At 43.8% G+C, this 18,498-nt stretch overlaps 1 protein-coding gene across 1 annotated transcript in view; it reads left to right on the top strand.

Annotated features, from left to right (window-relative positions):
• The window catches only part of LOC147424409 (proteasome activator subunit 4-like), a 239,300-nt gene that overhangs the window by 28,847 nt on the left and 191,955 nt on the right, over positions 1-18,498 (top strand). Inside the window, exons 4-6 of the mRNA XM_086499516.1 lie at positions 15,140-15,262; positions 15,352-15,456; positions 15,541-15,715. Of these exons, the coding sequence (XP_086355642.1) occupies positions 15,140-15,262; positions 15,352-15,456; positions 15,541-15,715 (403 nt within the window). The remainder of the gene's footprint in view (positions 1-15,139; positions 15,263-15,351; positions 15,457-15,540; positions 15,716-18,498) is intronic.

Genomic DNA, 18,498 nt, shown 5'->3' on the forward strand with positions numbered 1-18,498 from the left:
GACCAGAAAGTTACAACGTGGTGGATTTGATACAAAGTCGAGCAACAAAAAAAAAAAAAAACTGTACAAAGGAATCCTAAACTTCCAGATGTGAACTAAGCAGCTAGCTGGGATTGTGTAGGATCTGAGTGGGGGGTGAAGCGAAAGGGGGGCTAATACAACACAATGCGGGTGCATCCTTAGAAAGAGCTAAATCATAGGAGATCCAACATCAGTCGCTGGCGGATCTCATCAATCTCGTCCATGGTCAGTAGTCTGATCGGGCATCGTGCATGTCGAGCCAAAGTGATCCGACTCTCCGGACGCAGCCTTCGTCGATGTTCTGTAGTCCTCCGTAGTCATGGGCGTCTGGATCTCCCTAGCTCGGTTGATTAGCGTGCCTCTGGTGCAAGGAGAATGTGGGCTCTGTTGTGGTGGTAGCTCCTCTGGTTGTGCACTCTCTGCTCTAAAGAAGTCTGTGATCCGTTTATGAGACTGGCTAGCCTCTTCTCTCATCAAGCTCTCTTTGTGTCTGTGCAGCTCGAGCAAAAACAAACCCAGACATCTCTGGTCCTCATATCCCATGACTCTGGAGAGTGGTCCAAAGCCCTCTCTAAATAGGCAGTGGAAGCAGCCTCGTAGCTCATAGTAGACTGGGAAGTGGCATGTGTAGTGCAAGTGTGTCTCAGTCTCCATGTGACACAGGGGGCATGTCCTGGCCTCTGCTGGTACTCTGCTTTATCTGCCAGTCTCGACCTGAAGCTAGTGTGAAGATGTGCATATCTGGCCAATAGCACATCCTATCCCATGAGACAAATGGGTGTCCATGTAGCTGGGTCTCGTCACAAAGCCGTCCTCCGTAAGCTGGATAAGATGCTCTCTGTAGGAAGCCATCTTCGTGCCCAACTCCTGTGTTGGATGTATCCATGTCCTTGTGGTGTCTAGCTGAGAGAGTTGACACGGCACGGCTTAGTTCCGCGCCCTGAAGCATTGGCCCCAAAGACTTCTCTTTTTGTTATTTCTTTATTTATTGATCACAACAAGGTACAACTCCTGAGGGTCCTCTACTCTTAGACTCTGCGTCTAAATGCTTTGCAGAGTGAGGCCCCAAAGCACTTCTATGCTCAGTTCCTTCTCATGACTTCGACACAGATGTAACGAAAGAATGGGATTGGCTCTCCCAAAAAGAGCATGAAGTTGTTTTCGAGATGCGAAAGTTTGAAGCTGGACTTTGACCGTCATTTCAAAAAATATGAAGGTGTACTCACGAAACACTCTCCAAATTATGATGCAATCTGCTCTGGTTGCTAGAAATTTGCATTCGAAAGGAACTCCTCCCAAGCAAGAGTTTAGTACCTTTCATGTAAAATAGAAGGCTCTATCTACTGAGACAAAAACTCCCTCTCGAAAGCGGCCTTCAGATGAGCCCAAAGACCAAGAAAAGAAGCCAGAGGGGGCTAAGTGAAGCAAGTACTTGACTACCTTTTAGTTGAAGACCTACATTGAAGAGGGCGAATGTTTCTTTTGTGGTGAGAAAGGCCATAGGAAACCAGATTGCCCACACCTGAAGAAAGATTCTCCGCCTCCTATGTCAAATTCAGTCCTAACGTAGAAGCCAACACAAAAAAAGAGAGAGGAAAAAGACAGCTAAAGACAGCCACTAAAGGAGTGGGGCTTTGAATGGGCAAAGAGTCCTGGTCCTATTTGATCTAGGCTCTTGATTCGGGTTTGACAGAGGACTTCATCTCGTTGGACACCTTAGAATTTCTCGCTATCACTCGCGAGAGGTTGAGAACTTGAATAAACTCTGGTTCAGCCTTTGAGGGGTTGACCATGAACTCTACTCCTGTGCAAGGGCTTTAGAATTTGAAGATTGGAAAGTACTCTGATCGAGAGTTTTTCCTAGTTGCTCCAATACAAGGATGTGATGTTATTTCGGGAATGCCTTGGCATTGCAAATTCATCCTATCCCAGATTATGCACATAAGAAACCGCCCTTTCCTTTCAAAGGGCAGCAATATGATGTAGATGCAAGTGCTAGTGACTGACCTATACCCATGGTCAATCACATCATTGTTAATAGAGAAAGAAAGAAGTGTCTTTTTGGTTATTTGATTTTTGTCAAAGAGAAAGATGAGTGATAAAAATGTTTTGTCAAAATTGGATAAAGATCGCCTAACTTTTCTTAATCAGTACAAGGATTGCTTTACTGATACTCTCCTAGCTCTTGAAAGACCGGAAGATCATCGTATCGATCTAATTCCGGGCAGTTCACCCCGAAATCAACCACCATATAGAGTTAGACTCTTACAACAAGAAGAAATTCTTAAATAAGTAAATGAACTTTTGGAGAAGGGTCTTGTTCGCCCAAGTACTTTCTTTATTGTCTACCAGTATTGCTTGTTCAGAAGAAAGACGACACTTTTTGGATGTGCATTGATTTTCGTTCTCTAAACAAGATCACGATCAAGAATAGATTTTCGATTCCTCAAGTTGATGATATCTTAGACAAGCTACAAGGGCACGAATTTTCAGTCGTATAGATCTGAAGAGTAGCTACCATCAGATTCGTGTTGCTCCAGAAGACATACACAAGACTGCATTCTATGCAATCTTCGGATTGTACGACTTTTTAGTAATGGATTTTGGCCTTGCTAACGCTCAAACAACTTTCAATTGAATGATGGATCAAAATCTTTTGAACTCATCAACAATTCACAGGAATCTTGGTCCTCTCTCACAGAGAGGAAGAGCATAAAGGAGACTTGTAGTCTGTGTCCGAAGAATTGCAACAACATAAACTTCAAGTTAATGCTAAGAAGAGATATTTTTCTAAAATAAAGATTCACTGTTTGGGACACATAGTCTCCCATAATCAAGTACGCATGGACCTTGGCAAAGATTCAAGCTATTTTAGATTGGCCACAGCCTCTCTCGGTTCATGATGTCTGAAGTTTCCTTGGACTCTGTTCCTACTACAGATGTTTATTTGCCATTTCGGACATGTTGTTGCACCTCTGCATGATCTCACAAGAAAAAAGATATCCTTTGTATGGGGGGCTAAACAAAAGGAAGCTTTTCAAAAGCTTAAGCACCTTCTCACCCATGGACCAATCCTCATTGTACGTGATCTTCGAAAACCATTTGAAGTGCAGTGTGATGCTTCAAGGGATTCCATTGGCTCAGTTCTTAATCAAGTAGGCCACGCAATCGCTTATGAAAGTAGACGACTTCGTGATGCAAAGCTTCATATGCTTCCATTTATGAGAAGGAACTCATGGCAGTTATTCATGCTCTCTTAGTTTGGAAGCACTATCTTTTGGGAGCTGATTGTATAATGGAGATTCATCATCAAAGGCTTCGGTACTCTCTCCCCCAACGTAAGTTGTATGAGGAACAGATCAGATGGGCAAATTTCCTCTACATGTTTCACTTTAAAATACTACACTTCTTGAAGCAAGAATGTAGTCTTTGTTGCTCTTTCTCGACGGCCCCAAGTAAATGCTATAACGAGCATACATCAACAAGAGTTCGGATCTCTATCCGAGATGTATCCTGACTACTCCGGCTTCGGTGAAATCTTGCAACAGCTACAAACTGGTACTAAAATTTTTCCCTACTCTATTAAGGATGGTTATCTTTATTTTCGCCAGACTCTTTGTGTGGCACGACCACTTGGATTAAAGGTGATCGATGAAGCCCATGCTTCTCCTTACGCAGGACACAGAGGCATAATGTCCACAACACAAGCCTTAGAAAGGTATTTTTATTGGCCAACACTACGAGCTCACATAGATACATATGTTAGAGAAAGTCTATCATGCCAAAAAGCTAAGTATGATCGCCATAAAACTCTTGGCTTACTTTAGTCCCTACCAGTACCTCAAGTGCCCTTGAAAAATATTGCCATGGATTTTATAATGAATTTTTCACTAACTCTGAATGAAAATGATGCAATTCGGACTATTATAGACAGATTCAGTAAGCAAGCTCATTTCATTCCGGTAAGAAAGATCATCAAAGCGGATCATATAGCCAAGATCTTTTTAACCCAGATTTTAAAAAATCATGGTATGCCTAAAACGATTAATAGTGATCGCGGCCTATGAATGACCGGGAATTTCTGGCGAGCATTTTTTACCAACCTAGGAACTAAGCTGAATTTTCTTCAGCTTATCATCCTTTGACAAATGGACAAAGTGAAATCGCTAATTCTAGAGTCCTGGACATTTTAAAGTTCTGTGTTGGATAACCAACGAGAATGGGAAAAGTATCTCCGTCTCACAGTATTTGCTTATAATAACACTGTACATTCCTCTAGAGGAAAAGCTTTTTTCGAGGTTATTTACGGCAAACCACACCTTCCTCCAATCCTTCTCACCAAGGATAAGATATTCATAGCCAATGAATTTGTTTGAGACCTAGATATCGCTTGCACGCAAGTATCCTTAAATCTCAAGAAAAGCATAGGAAAGCAGCAGATAGACATCTTTGTGATCTCAAGCTAGTTGAAGGACAATTTGGTCTTCTCGTTTGACAAAGCCAGACTTAAGAAACAGACCAATCAGAAAAAGCAACAGATATTATGGTCCGTTTAAGAGTATAGAACAAACAATCGTAGTTGCATTTAGATTGGATCTTTCATAGATTTGGAAAATCCATAGTTCTTTTCACATGAGCCCTTTACGATCCTCCGTTGGCGAACCTCCTGCAAAACTAGTTACAAAAGATCTCTTTGAGGTAGATGAAACTGAAGAAATACTTCCTTCTAGGATTGATTATACACCATCCGGAGCGCTAGCTAAAGTCTGGAAGAACTCATCGTAAGTACTTAGTAAAGTTGTGACTTACTCCCCTCTAGACGCTCAATGGATGACAAAATCGAAATTGCACGATTTTCCAAATATCGTGCATAAGTACCATGAAGCCCTACAATTGAGAATAACTGTTTAGAAGCGAGAGGAATGTAATATTTTTAGCTACGGCTACAGCTGAATGAAAATGATGTTTGTAAACACAAAATAGTATTATGAATTTATTGGTACCAATTAATAATTTAAATGAATGGATAAATTTTCTATTGGAATGTGCTATCTGGAAATTTATCGATGTCGAGATAGTATGATAAGTAGAACGGTAGCTGGACATAGTGCATAACATGTCACAAACTGCTGACATGTCAAGCCATTGAAGACTTGAGGCAAATTTTTCAGATCCCGGCCGAGGGGCCTAAACCCTAAGAAGCAATTGCAGAAGAAGCAAAAGCAACAAAATAAGTTTTACCAACTTATAAAGACTTGTCGTGTGGCCTGAATTTAAAAGAAGCTTCCACCAACTTATGGGACCCCGTCCGATGGGGGCCCAAGTGACCTAAATAAAGGAAAACACACTTTCTTGCGTGTTGACGTGGCAGTTGTACAGACGACCCGTGTTTTGCGTTGACTGATGATGTGGTAGTTTTGCGGATTTTCGCAAATCGTGCGGACAACTTTTGGACCAGATGTTTTTAGGACTTGATGCTTTCCATGTAAACTGCTTTTAGAGGCCAAGGGCCTTTAAATATGACCCATGGGCTCTGACTTTGGCAGTCTACCCGCGGAGATAAAGAGTAGAGCCATGAGAGTTGTACCTTGTTGTTGCAATATAAAGAAATACCGAAAGGGGCGCTAGGGTTGGGGCGAATGCTCTCCTGGGGTGAAACTGCTCCACTCCTCGTCTCGTGTGCTCTGCATCTCTTTCAGCTCAGTTGTTGTTTGAAGTGCTTAAAGTTGTTCAGTTTGTTCTTTTCCGTTGGCACGTGGTGCCCCTCTTGTTATTGTGGTATCAGAGCTCCAGTCGTGTGCTTTTCTGAAAGCATTACCGGTCCTATCATAGAGCAAATAGAGCAAGATGACGCTTCCGAAATTTTTAGAAGTGTTTATTGAAGAATGTTCGTATCCTTGCCCGAGACTTACTAGCCACTCCCACCCTTAGTCCTTCGCGCATTGGGTGCGCTCCCGTCTTCATCGCTCTGTCGTACGGGGCATAAGCCATTGTTTTCTCAGAAGCAGTGCAACACAGTGATGGAAGTTTATAGCTACCAAGCCGTGCACTCTGAGGACTTGGCAGGCTTTTTTTTTGCTTGAAGTTACATGCCTTCAAGGATCTTTCTCATAATTGCCCGGAACGTGAAATCAGAACGGGGAACGACAACCGGCATGAAATGCCATTCCTTGTTTCGGACACTCACGTTTGAAACACGGAACGGGGATTTGGAACGGGAAGCTAGATTGGGAACGAGGAACAGCGACCTGGAAATGGCCATTCCTTGTAACTATGAGATTCTTCCTTCGGAGTGCAGCTTCTTGCAGAGTGGAGTACCTTGAAATGCTTGCCTCGGAAATCCTAGCAGATCACAACTTGGAATTTCTCGATATCTTGGGACTACCATCACTGCTACAGGAACAATGTCTGTCCGAGCCAGTTTCGACCACTCAAGAGCTTATAGACCATGCTACGGTCGGCTACAAAAGTTTGCGAGAGACCTAACCCTAATTTTTGGTATATGTCTTAGAATGGAAAGCCAAATTGTTTTTTCGAGTTCGATTGACGTCGAGAATGCTTTTATAGTTTGTTTTAGCAGTTCTCTGAATTTTGTTTGAGAACTTGTTTGGTGATCTTGTTTGGAATTTTTTTGAAATGGATGGTATTTGTTTTAAAGCTGTCTTGGTGCCGATTTGAATTGTTTGACTCTGGATTTTAGTACTGGTTTCAATGACTCGATTCCTTTTTGAAGTTCAAGTATTGTGGAATCCATGCAGCAGTGTGGGCCGACGAAGATTTCTTTGTAGATTATCCGGAGCTGTTGTTGTTCTACAAGGAAGCCGTGCAGCTCGGTATCAATACCTCACCTTGAAAAGGGGGTGATGCCATGTGCATATCTAACATTATGTGCATGTGGCTACGCTAACTCCTACTATTAGAGTTTAGGACAGCCTAGGAAGTGTTTTGGCACCCTCGTGAGCTTGCACGAAGGACGTGCATGTCGAGGCACTTTAGAGTAGTTGCATATTCTCTGATTGCAGGAGTATCGCCAGTGTCTTCTAGGTTTAGGTTGTAATAGACTTGGACACTCCAAATCAAAGATCTATTGCAACACATGTGAGAAAACTGCAGACAACCGAATGAACTTGAATAGAGGGGGATAGAGAAGAGGAGAGTCAACACGGCACGACAGAGTTCTGAACCAAGATGCATTGGCCTCAAAGATTGGCACCCCTTCCAAATATTTTTTTATTATTACTTTGCAAGAGTACAATGTCCGAGGGTCCTCTCTCTTGTAGTGTTCCCAAGCTAATCTGCCGAGAAGTGAGGCCTGACACACCTATCAACATTTTATAGTGGCCTCTAGTCCAAAAGCAATGCCCACGAAAAGCATTGGCTCCTAAAAGCTACAGACCCAAAATTTGACATTCCTTTAAAATTGTGGAGTACTCGTAGAGCATTGCCACATGCCAATCTCTATTCAATTTGTAGATCCCGCTTCATTTTAAGTGTTTCGGGTCCCTCAACCAAATTCTGGTAAGTTGGTAGGGTTAGGTTTTCCTCTTTGGGCCACTCGGCCAGAACTTGCAAGTTAGTAATGTCTTCTAGTGTCTCTCTGTTAGGGTTTAGGCCCCTCCACCCGGTTTTGATTATTAGGCCATGCCACGTCATCAATTTATGACATACCCCCTCTTGAAAGAATGTAATCGCCCTTCTTTATACTTGCAAAATAGACATAAGACAGTAGGTAGTTCAGTAGACACTGACTCTAAGTACCTACGTACTAGACCACACATATCCAACGCTTACACAAAGACGACAGTCACCCAATATTCACGTCTTTGTCGAGATCGTAGATGAGAATTATGATCATTGTAACTTATTCAACTATCACATCCAAACTGTGCAGATCTTTTCATGGATGTCTTGATCTACTAAATCTCGTCACTATCACATTCACATCACCCCTCACGTGACTAAGATAAAATGCTGTAGTCATTTCGTTCGCTTGACACAAACTCAAACAATACACCTATGAGAGGGCGCATGTAACATATTCATTTAAGGAATTCCATTCCAAATGTACATCTTTACATAAAGTCATTCAACAAAATATTGCCAGCCTGTCACTATCCGTGAAATTTCAAAAGCAATCAGCGACTTTATTGTAATCGAGGTAACTTGTGACAAAGGAGTGGAGTAACTCCCCTCTTGTGTAGCCTGTACCGCATCAGATTCTACCTGTTGATTCATTGGTAACTTATGGAATAGTCGGTGCTAAATCAAAAGCCTCAAGGTAATGCTCTAATATCTGAGGAGTACTGCTTAGTCCTCCTCCTCCATCCACTTGGCATCAAGAGCCGGATAATCCTTGAACTTCATCAAATATCATCGTGCCAGCTTACCTTTGAATTTCCTTTCCTTGTGAGCCAGCTTATTGGAAAGGTCCATAGTATCTCATACTTAGCTTTGGAAAAAGCCTCTTCTTACCCTTCTACATCGGTAAACGTGTCACAAAGTGATGGTGTGGCATGACCACCCGAATAGATACCTAGCAGATAAAAATGATCTTTTAAGTTGTTCCAATCTATGGGTCCCTTTCCGATGGGGCCTAGGGTAGACAAGACAAGTAAAATTGCGTGGAATGCTAACGTGGCACTCATTGTACGGACACCCCACATTTTACACTGATTGTTGACGTGGCAACGTACGAAAATTCCGCAAATCGTGCTCGCAGCTTGGAGTGCTAGCTTTTAGGCAAAGATCCTTTTGAGTTGAAGCTTTTGCTTGTAATTGCTTTTGAGAGGCCATGGGCTCACGTTTCTTCAGCCGCTATGCATTGAGCCTCGTGTGCTTGCTCACGCTCGAGCTCCATAGCCGCTTGCTTTTCTTTGGCGGCTATGTGTTGAGCCTCACATGCTTGCTCACGCTCAAGCTCCATAGCTACCCTTCTTTCTTCACGATCTCTATCCATGGTGGCACGCTGAGCCTCTTGTTGTAGCATCATCTCTGTCATTGACTTGACCGAAGTGTCCATCGGGCTTGGTGGAATCCATGGTGTAGATGGGGATGGGGGAGGATCGGGGAACAATCCTCCTGGTGTAGGGACTTTTCCTCCAACTCCACTCTCACCACTTTCACGCAAAGTATCCATTCTGCTTTTGGTGATGACCATGCACTAAGTACTTGGGTACTTGGGGTTCTTGGGTACTTGGGTTTCCTTGGTACTTAGGTTCTTGGGTACTTGGCTTGCAATCTGCGTTTAAGAAGGCTTTTCTCTTACCCAAGCTCAACTCCTTCCTGTGGTGCACCCCTTGGCGGCCTTGCGCTCATACCAAGGTTTCTTTTTCCCACCTCATGTCGATTGGCCTGCCGCTAAGTGCAAGGTCGGCTCTCAATGAGTGGAAAAGAGGAACGAGGGGAGGCTAGACAAGCCCTTCTTTTCTGGGTTACCTACCACTCTTCAAAAACATAGATGAGGGATCGACATGCCCAAGCGGTCTTAGGTTACGTGCGATCACAACAAGCATTTTTTTTTTTGGTGGCTCTTTGTGCTTCTTTCCTTGAGTGATGATACCGAACACCGCCAAAGAGCTCTAATACCAATGTAATGTGCAACGGAAGTGACTGATGGTGTATGCTCAAGATGAGTAATCAGTGAGTGCTCAAGGTTTCTTTTCTTGACGGGAAGGGAGAGCCTTCCATGACTTAATGAGAGATTGTGCAATGACTAAAACAAGAGAGTGGAAATTGTGAGAAAAAGTGCCGAGTGATAGAGAGAGAAAAGAGACGACACTAGATGTCGGGTCCCAAACCCCCCTCCAAGGGCCCCCCTCTCTATTGCTAGAGAGGTATTTGCTTTAGATTGCACAAAGTTTGGCACAATGGTTCTAAATGCTATGTTGCTTGACGATGATGACGACGTCGAGGCTAATGGGCTGAAATTGAAAATGATACTGATGCTTGAGGCTGAAATCTGAAATCGCTATGGATGCTGATGGGCTCGTGCTTGTGCGGCGAGGCTACGGGCTGATCCGTTGTCGTTGGCGAGGATAACGACTGAAAACTGAAAAACGCTGGCTGAACTGAGGGCTAAAAGCTGAAAACGCTGTCTTGGCTGCAATGGAAAAGGCGATCGCGACGAGGCGCTGATGCAGAAACGCTGGTATTGTAGAAAAACGCAAGGGATAATGGGGACCAGGGTACTACGGGTTTGTTGCTTGGTGCTTATGCTCCTTGGCTTCTTTTGCCTTTCTCTAGTGCCCAAGGGCCTCCTTATATAGGTGCAAAACTCTGTGTCGAGCAGGGTGCCAGAATGCCCCACGACCAGGATGTTGAAAAGTCATTTTATTAATAAATTGCCTGTTAAGAGGTTGTTCACGCGCAGTTGGGGAAAGCGGTTCTATGCGGTGAAAACGCTTATGCTTGGTGCAGGAAATTGATGCTTGTGCTAATGGGTTGTTCAATCAGAGGGTATGCAATTACTCTAGGTGCCTGGACATCTCTCTCTCTCTCTCTCTCTCTCTCTCTATCAATTGCAGAACCTTCACTCAGAGTATCATTCTCTCTTCTATGTGTGTGTGTGTGTGTGTGTGTGTGTGTCTATTACACATCTCTCTCATGAAAGTAAAAGGAAACTTGTGTATGTACTGAGCACTTATCTTGAGTTTTCACGTTAAATCACATTCTCTGCAGATTACAACAGCGAACATTTTGGCAATGAACTTTGAAGAAGTATAGACTCGAGGCTCAAAATGTGAAAATAGCATGAGAGAGGACAAATCAAAACATGGTCAAGACTCAAAGACACCGTAGAGCGTAGACTATCACAGTGAACTCTGGCGACTAAGGACTGTAGTCATGGACATAGTCATGACTCACATATGTTGTATAGACTTATGGGACATGGTAAGCAAGGATTTGGAATGCATGTCGGCACATTGACTTATCCTATGGACAAGATAGTATCCACCTCACCAGGGCAAAAGTCTTCCAGTGAAGAGAATGAATTAGCGGAACCAAATGACAGCTCATCACAGGATTCCGGAGTAGTAAGAGAATCAGATGGTAGTGCATCCGAGGGTTCCAATGAACGAAGGGAACCAGATGTAAGTTCATCAAAGAATTCTGGAGAAGAACAGGGATCAGATGATAGTGCGTCTCTGGGTTTCGACGATAGAGTCTGACGTGCCAGAGGACAGGGGAGGCTAGCGAGGCTACCCACAGGTCCTAGGGCACAACGAAAGAAAGAAAAGGGAATCAACTGGTAGATTAGAGAATTCCACAGATCCAGATTAAGGTGCCAAGGACAGGGAGTCCAGCAGGGCTACCAACAGGTCACAGGGCACGAGAAAAGAACAAAAAGGAAAGCTTGGTCCACTCGATAATTTGGTCAAGGGTACTTTTTGGCCCTCGATGCAAAGTGGATGGAGGTGGAGAACCTCGCAAATTCTCTTGAGAGAGCTCTACTTTGATGCTTTTGGGCTATTAGTAGTGTCTTTGCCAAAATTTACCGATGAATCAACAGGTTGAATCTGGTGTGCTGTGAACTGCACGAGAGGGGAGCCACTCCACTCCTTTGTAACAGATTGCCTAGATTGAATAAAGTCATTAATTTCTCTTTAAGATTTTAGGGTCCCGACGGGTTGACTGTATTTTGCAGAATGACTTTATGAACTGTATTCATTGAATTGGAAATTTTCTTAATTGAATTGAAAACTTGTGCTCTTTCATGTGTGTATTGTTAGAGACATGTAGAGAAAGATGAAATGTCTACAACATTTTGTCTGATGAATGATTTGAACTTAGTGCATCTAGACATCTGTTAGAGATGAGCGAGATCTGGATGTGATGGCTAAGGGAACTGAACGTGAGCTCAATGAGATTCTAGTGCATCAAGATGTCTATCTGGATGAGATGATTGGATATTGGTGTGAGTGCATCAAGAGTTTTGGAAGGATGAGATGATTGCACAGTGATCTAGGTGCATGACGAGTTCTGGACGGAATGAGATGGCTAGATTGAATGTTAAAAAACATGGTGCTCAGTGTGAACGAAGTGTTTGATGTTGTGAATTCCATGCTATATGGATGTACTATCTTGTGAGGATAGTCATGGGCATGGTTTGCTTGATTGACATGTGAAATGAAAGGATATGAATCTGATAGTAACAAGACTGGATAGATCAAGACATCCGTGAAAAGATGTGCGCGGTCTGGATGTGATTGCTAAATGGTTATAATGATCAAGCTTTGTATTTGAGACCCTCGACATAATTTTGATTGATTAGGGATTGATGTATTTGTAGAAGTGATGGATTGATGGAGTCTGGTGCATGAGTACATAGAGTCAGTGTCTACTGAAGAGAGTTTCTGTCATTTGGCTGGTTTTGCAGGCGTAATCGAGGGCGATTACAATTCTTTCAAGAGGGGGGAATGTCACAAAGTGATGATGTGGCATGCCCTATTGGCAGAGAAATGGCCAAGTGGACAAGAGGAACCGAACCCAAAAGATGGCTATCAACTGAAAGAACTTATGAGCACCGGCGGTGGGGGCTTAAAACCTTAAAACCCAGAGCTTGAACTCTGAAGATGCTTTCTGTAAACGCGCGACATGTTGACGTGGCACAAGGTACCGGTGCTAATGTGGCACAACTGTACGGATTTTCCGCGAATTGTGCTAGTGTTGTCACGTGGCAAGCTGTATGGATTTCCGCAATTTCGCTGGCTGTTTTGGGAGCTTTTGGGATCAGATGCTTTTGGGGTTAGTGCTTTTGGGGCTCTGCTCTTAGGCATCCCTTGTACTGTTTATAAGTGTCCCTAGGGCCTCACTTTGAAGAGTATCCGGACGTAGAGTCTGAGAGTAGAGGACCCTCGGGAGTTGTACTGTTGCGAGCATAATAATAAAGAAATACCGAAAGGGGCGCCTGTCTTTGGCGCCAGCGCGTTTGGGCGTGGAACTCTGCCGTGTCGTGTTGACCGTCTCTCTCTCTCTCTCTCTCTTAAAGTTCAATGATTTTGCAGTTTCAGCTCGTGTGTTGCTATTGCTTTCTCGTTTGGTGTGTCCAAGCGTGTAACACTACCATTCCCTCTTCCTTTCCACACTGGATGCAAGTATATCCCACAGCATGCAGTGGTGTGTGCTTCAAGTTTACGTGAGTTTGGTTTGTGCTACCTCATGTGTGCAAGATGGATTAACAGGTTGACCTTCCCCTCAAGGCTTGCTTTCTCAAAGTCAGATGGAGGGCTCCTTGTGGCGGGGAGGGGGCCGCTGAAGAGTCCCTTTGTGGTGGCAAACCCGAGCCTTCCATTCGTATCTACTAACGCTCTTGATGTTACCTTGTGTGTGTGTGTGTGAGTCGATGCGTTTGTCAATGTGGTAGGCCGCGTCTGTGTGTGCATGCGCGCGGGCATTGTCTCGCATTGGGCAGAGTCATCTGCCTTTGAAGGAATGTGTTTTCTTGTGGCGGTGCTTGGTGGGAGCTCTACCTGTCGGCAGTGTGTTGCATGCTCGGCATATTGCGCCTTCCCACTGCCCCGGATGCCTTGAAGCTGAGGAGACCGTGCCACACTTACTGTGGTGTTGTCGTCACTCCAGAGCCTTCATTCGGCAAGTCTCGACTGCTCTTCGGCTACGTTTTCCTTCCGGCTCTTTTCACAAACGATTTTGGCTTTTTGGGGTGCTTCGGTCACCACAATCTCAGTTTGCGGTCTTCTTCAACTGGGTCAGATTTTGGACTATGTGGGCCATCTGGCATCATAGGAACTCCTTAATGTTCCAGGGCACTTTTGTTGACCCCTTTCCCTATTTCAAATTATCTCTTGGTCAAGCGCTGCATTTTGCCTATGAAGCTGGAGACATCGCTCTTGATGCCTACAGGATTTACTTTGACTGTTTCTAGCCTTCGGAGCCTCATAGTGCTCCGTCTTTTGTGTGCCTTTCTTTTCGTGGTTTTCCTCGCTTTGAGGTTTCCCACTTGTAAATTAATCAAAGCAGATTTACAAAAAAAAAAAAGTGTGTGTGTGTGTGTGTTATGTGCGTAGCTATTACATGCAAAAGAAACTGACTCACAAAGGCCCTATAGTTGCATGTCGCAGAGCTAACGTTCTTGATGTTACCTTGTGTGTGTGTGTGTGAGTCAATGCGTTTGTGAATGTGGTAGGCCGCGCGCGCGTGTGTGTGTGTGTGTGTGTGTGTGTGTGTGTGTGTGTGTGTGTGTATTATGTGCGTAGCTATTACATGCAAAAGAAACTGACTCACAAAGGCCTATAGTTGCATGTCGCAGAGCTGCAGCTTGTAAGCTGGCGGGCTGCAATCGTTTTGCCGTAAACCATGTAAGGCAACGGGTTCAAATTGAATCAGACAATCAGTAAATAACAGCCTCAACGCGTCACAGCCGCGTGTATGATTTTATTTTGCCAATGTAGCTCTTGTGGGATGAATAGACAGGAAATTCTCTCTGCCTTACCTATACAACACAGATCAATGGTAAGATATCCCCATAGCAGAATTGTTGCAAATTTTTTTCATCTTTTTGATGGTCCTACACAGATTGATTTTACCCAGTGGGAACAGGGGTAGCTTACAGGACACGATTTCATATGAGAATTCAGAGAGTTTGAACATGCTTCTTGGTGCTTAATCTGAACCCCAGACAATGGGTAATGAAGAGCTTTAATGTGGAGTCTTGCTATATGGAAAGTTCAATGCCTTGAAACTGTTTTTTTACCTTATCTATTTCCTCTACTAAAGACGCTTATTCTTTTGCTAGCCACAGACCACTATTGACCTAGCTTAATGTGAGAAAAAGCATTTGACTCATAGATTGATGGTTAACTGTCATAAGGGTGCCATTGATGTGCCTCCCCAATCCTCTGAAATCTTTTTTTGGCTGAGGATTTTCATGTGTAGCATCTTCGTTTATGGGATTGGTATTCTATGTTTCAAACATCTGCCCACTTTCCTTTAAGGCTAATCTGGGCTTATCCTGGATTCATGTAGGTATGTATATTTTGGGATGATTCTTTTAGCTTGAAATGAGTTAATTTAGACTTATTATACTTGTATTGATGTGGGTGCCCTAAAGATTCGGAAGTGTAGATTTTCACCAGTAAATAGTAGATCCACAACTATGCAGGCGAGGCTCATTTGAGGGAATCGCTTTACAAACAACTTATGCCAAGAGTTTCTGGGATATTATTCGCAAGTGCAGACGGTTTTTTTCAAAAGGTTCTGCAGCGGAGATCTGGGCAGAGTTCAGGTTCTAGAAAAATTTCTTTTACAAAGTATTTAAAAGTAAAAGATTTTAAGAAGCTTTTATGCTAAAATCATGCTATGCTTGCATTACAGACCTATGATGGATGATGTTTCCCACAACACATCACTTGAAGGAGTTGGTTTTATTTCACTCTTCTTGCCTACAACATCAAAGGAGGATTTTGAATTTTTTACTTGGTAATTCTATCATGGATTTACTGCAAAGGCTTGCTCACTTTTTCTCTCTTTATTATCTGCTCATAAGGGTTATTTCATTTGCAGTGAATGGTTTGCAGAATGCCTTGAGTTGTGGAATGGAGTTCCTTATTGTCAGTTTTGGAATGCACAATGGATGTCATTAGTCAGTCGATGTATTCGGAATAGTGATTGCATGCCCAATTTACACATGGAACAGTTTGTGTCAGGACTTTTTTCACATTTTCTCAGATCCTTTGAGGTAAACATCTTTAAGAGTGAATTGTCTTATAAAAATGTTGGGATATCAGATATAATACTTACCGTTCGAATGTGAAAGTTGAAAATTGTTTTTCACCTAGGCTATTTGATTTCCTTAGTATGAGTGGAACTTTTACCGTTACTTCATGTGCTAGTGAATACTAGTACTTAGGAAGGCAGTGCTGTTTGCCTGCTTATTTCTCCTCTAAGGTAGAGCTGTCTTCTCACATTGTTTTTTTTCTGCTTCTATAACTTCTCCAATGCTACCTTATATCTCTAGGATCCCTCCCAGGAGTCAATGGGAATCCTAGAAGCTTCATGGAGCAATAAAGAACATCCTTCTTCACTTCCCTTCTTACTGAATATTAAAATTTTTAATAATGGGTATCCGAAAAGTGGATGAAAGCAGGTATCCCTGCTTCACTCCAAGGTACTCATGAAAGTTGCTCATGATATCCTTTGGCCATTCCCTTGGGCACCAAATGTAGATTGAAAAGAACAACTAGATACAACTTTAGTGCCACAAAGGGTTAAAAACCGAACCCTACCCAACTGGCAGAACCCGTCCGAGGGGCCTAAACCCTTTAAAAAATAAAGCAAGGACTCCAATCTGCGTAGAAGCTGACATGTGGCACACTGTACAGACTGGCCCGTGTTTTGTAGAGACCGTTGACGTGGCAGTATGGAAACTTTCAAGAGGGCACCAGCTTTTGGTCTTAAAGCTTCTGGGGGCGAGTGCTTTTCAAAGTGAGTTGCTTTTGGACAAGGGCCTTTAAATAAGTGCTAGTGTCTCTTCTCTTGGTAGATTAGCTTGGGAGCAGTCGTCAAGAGAGGACCCTTGAACATTGTACCTTTGTGAAGCTCTCTCTCTCTCTCTCTCTCTCTCTCTCTCTCTCTCTCTCTACCTGCGCGCGTCGCCTACTGCACTCTCTCTCTCTCTGCCTGCGCGCAGCGCGCAGCCCTGCCTACACGTGGCCCTGCACACCAGCAGGCCTTGACAGTTTGCTGCTCGCGCGGGACTCCATGAGCTGCCTGCTGCTCGCTACTGCTCCCGCCACAGTCCTCGACAGCCCAACACCCCTGCGCAGCATTGCTGTGGAGCACTCCTGCCGCCATTGCCCTCGCCAGCCCTGTTACACTGCGCAGAACTGCCGTGGACACCTGTGCGCCACACTGCAGCAAGGGTGGACCCCATATGAATGAGTGAACCAGTCAACCTGCGGGTTTCAAGAAGTGGTTTCTCTGTGCGATCGTCACCGACAAGAACCATGCCAAATGCAAAGGATAAACAAACACCCCCATCCAAGATGGATACAGGTACAGGTACAAATACAGGGACAAGTAAAGACAGGTGCAGGAACCGAGAAATCGGTGCTATGCTCGATGCAAGATATTTGGGGCTTTATCTCATCCTTACAGGAAATGGTGATGAAGCAGGGTGAAGACATCAAAAATCTTGCACTAAAGAACCAGGAATTGGAGCACACAATCCAAATACAGAATCTGAAAATGCAACATCAAGATGAGAAAATTCAGGCCCTGCAAGATGCATTAAACAAACAGGTCTCCAATGTGCAAGACGCTCTAGCTACACAAGACGAGAAGCTTGCACACATCAGTGATAATGCAACAGGAAATACGACCTCCTGGGCACATGTAGTAAGAAGTACTCCAAATGCCATTCCGCAGACACATGAGACGTATGCAAATGTAGATGACACAGAGTATAATGAGCGAGAGAAACGCAGTATGAATATTGTGATCTGAGGCATACCCGAATCTGACAATGAGAAAGTACTCATGTTGAATGCAGAGGTCATGGACCTCCTTGCAAACACATTTGGCATGCATTATGTAGTGGTGTATGGGGCACACCGTGTGGGTAAGCAGAGGCCTGAGAACAATCGCGCAATTGTATGCACAATGTTGGATGCACGTAAAAGAGCCATCATACTCGAAAATGCTCGCATTTATCTAAGGGACAACCCAATTTACATCAGTGAAGACAGGACACCCGCGAAACAAAAGGAAAGAAGACAGGCATATGAAGAACGAATGAAAAAGAACACCACCCCCACAGGGGCAACACCACCAGAAGCATGACAGGGGGAAACCCATGGGACCACGAACATACACGTCACAAGTTGGAATTGCCGAGGTTTCCCTTGGCACAAAGGGGAAAGATTGACAGAGGTTCTACCACAAGCAGACATACTTTTTCTACTTGAAACGTGGGAACAGGACACACGTAGACTGCCAAGTATTCCAGGATATATTACACACTCGGTTTGGTGGCTTGGTACTAAGATGCGTGGGCAAGGGGGTGTTGCTATAATGTACAAGGAGGAAATGCAAAATCAGGTTAAGATATGCAAGATAGATGAACACAAACGATACATATGGGCTGAGATTTGTACATCTGGGAGATCGATGTTCATTGCGGGATGCTACATCCCACATCGGGAATCCTTGTTCTATGATTTGCATAATCTCTCCAAGAATGACCCTTTTGCCGACCTATATACAGATAATGCAACCTACACACCACAGGGGGCAGTGATGATACTCGGGGATCTTAATGCTCGCATAGCCAACATACAGGTTCAATCGGTTGACTACTCAATCCATCCCGCCGACAAAGATGGCGATCTTGTATTAGATGCAATATGGGATAGATGCTCATGCGATCACCTCATGAATGAATAAGGTTCGGCTTTGATATCCATGATGAATTCTATGCAACTTGTAGTCATGAATGGCACCAAGAAATTTGCAAGCTCCGAA

The sequence above is a fragment of the Adiantum capillus-veneris genome, chromosome 25 (genome assembly GCF_014529385.1).
Source record: "Adiantum capillus-veneris isolate H3 chromosome 25, ASM1452938v2, whole genome shotgun sequence".
Lineage (NCBI taxonomy): Eukaryota > Viridiplantae > Streptophyta > Polypodiopsida > Polypodiales > Pteridaceae > Adiantum > Adiantum capillus-veneris.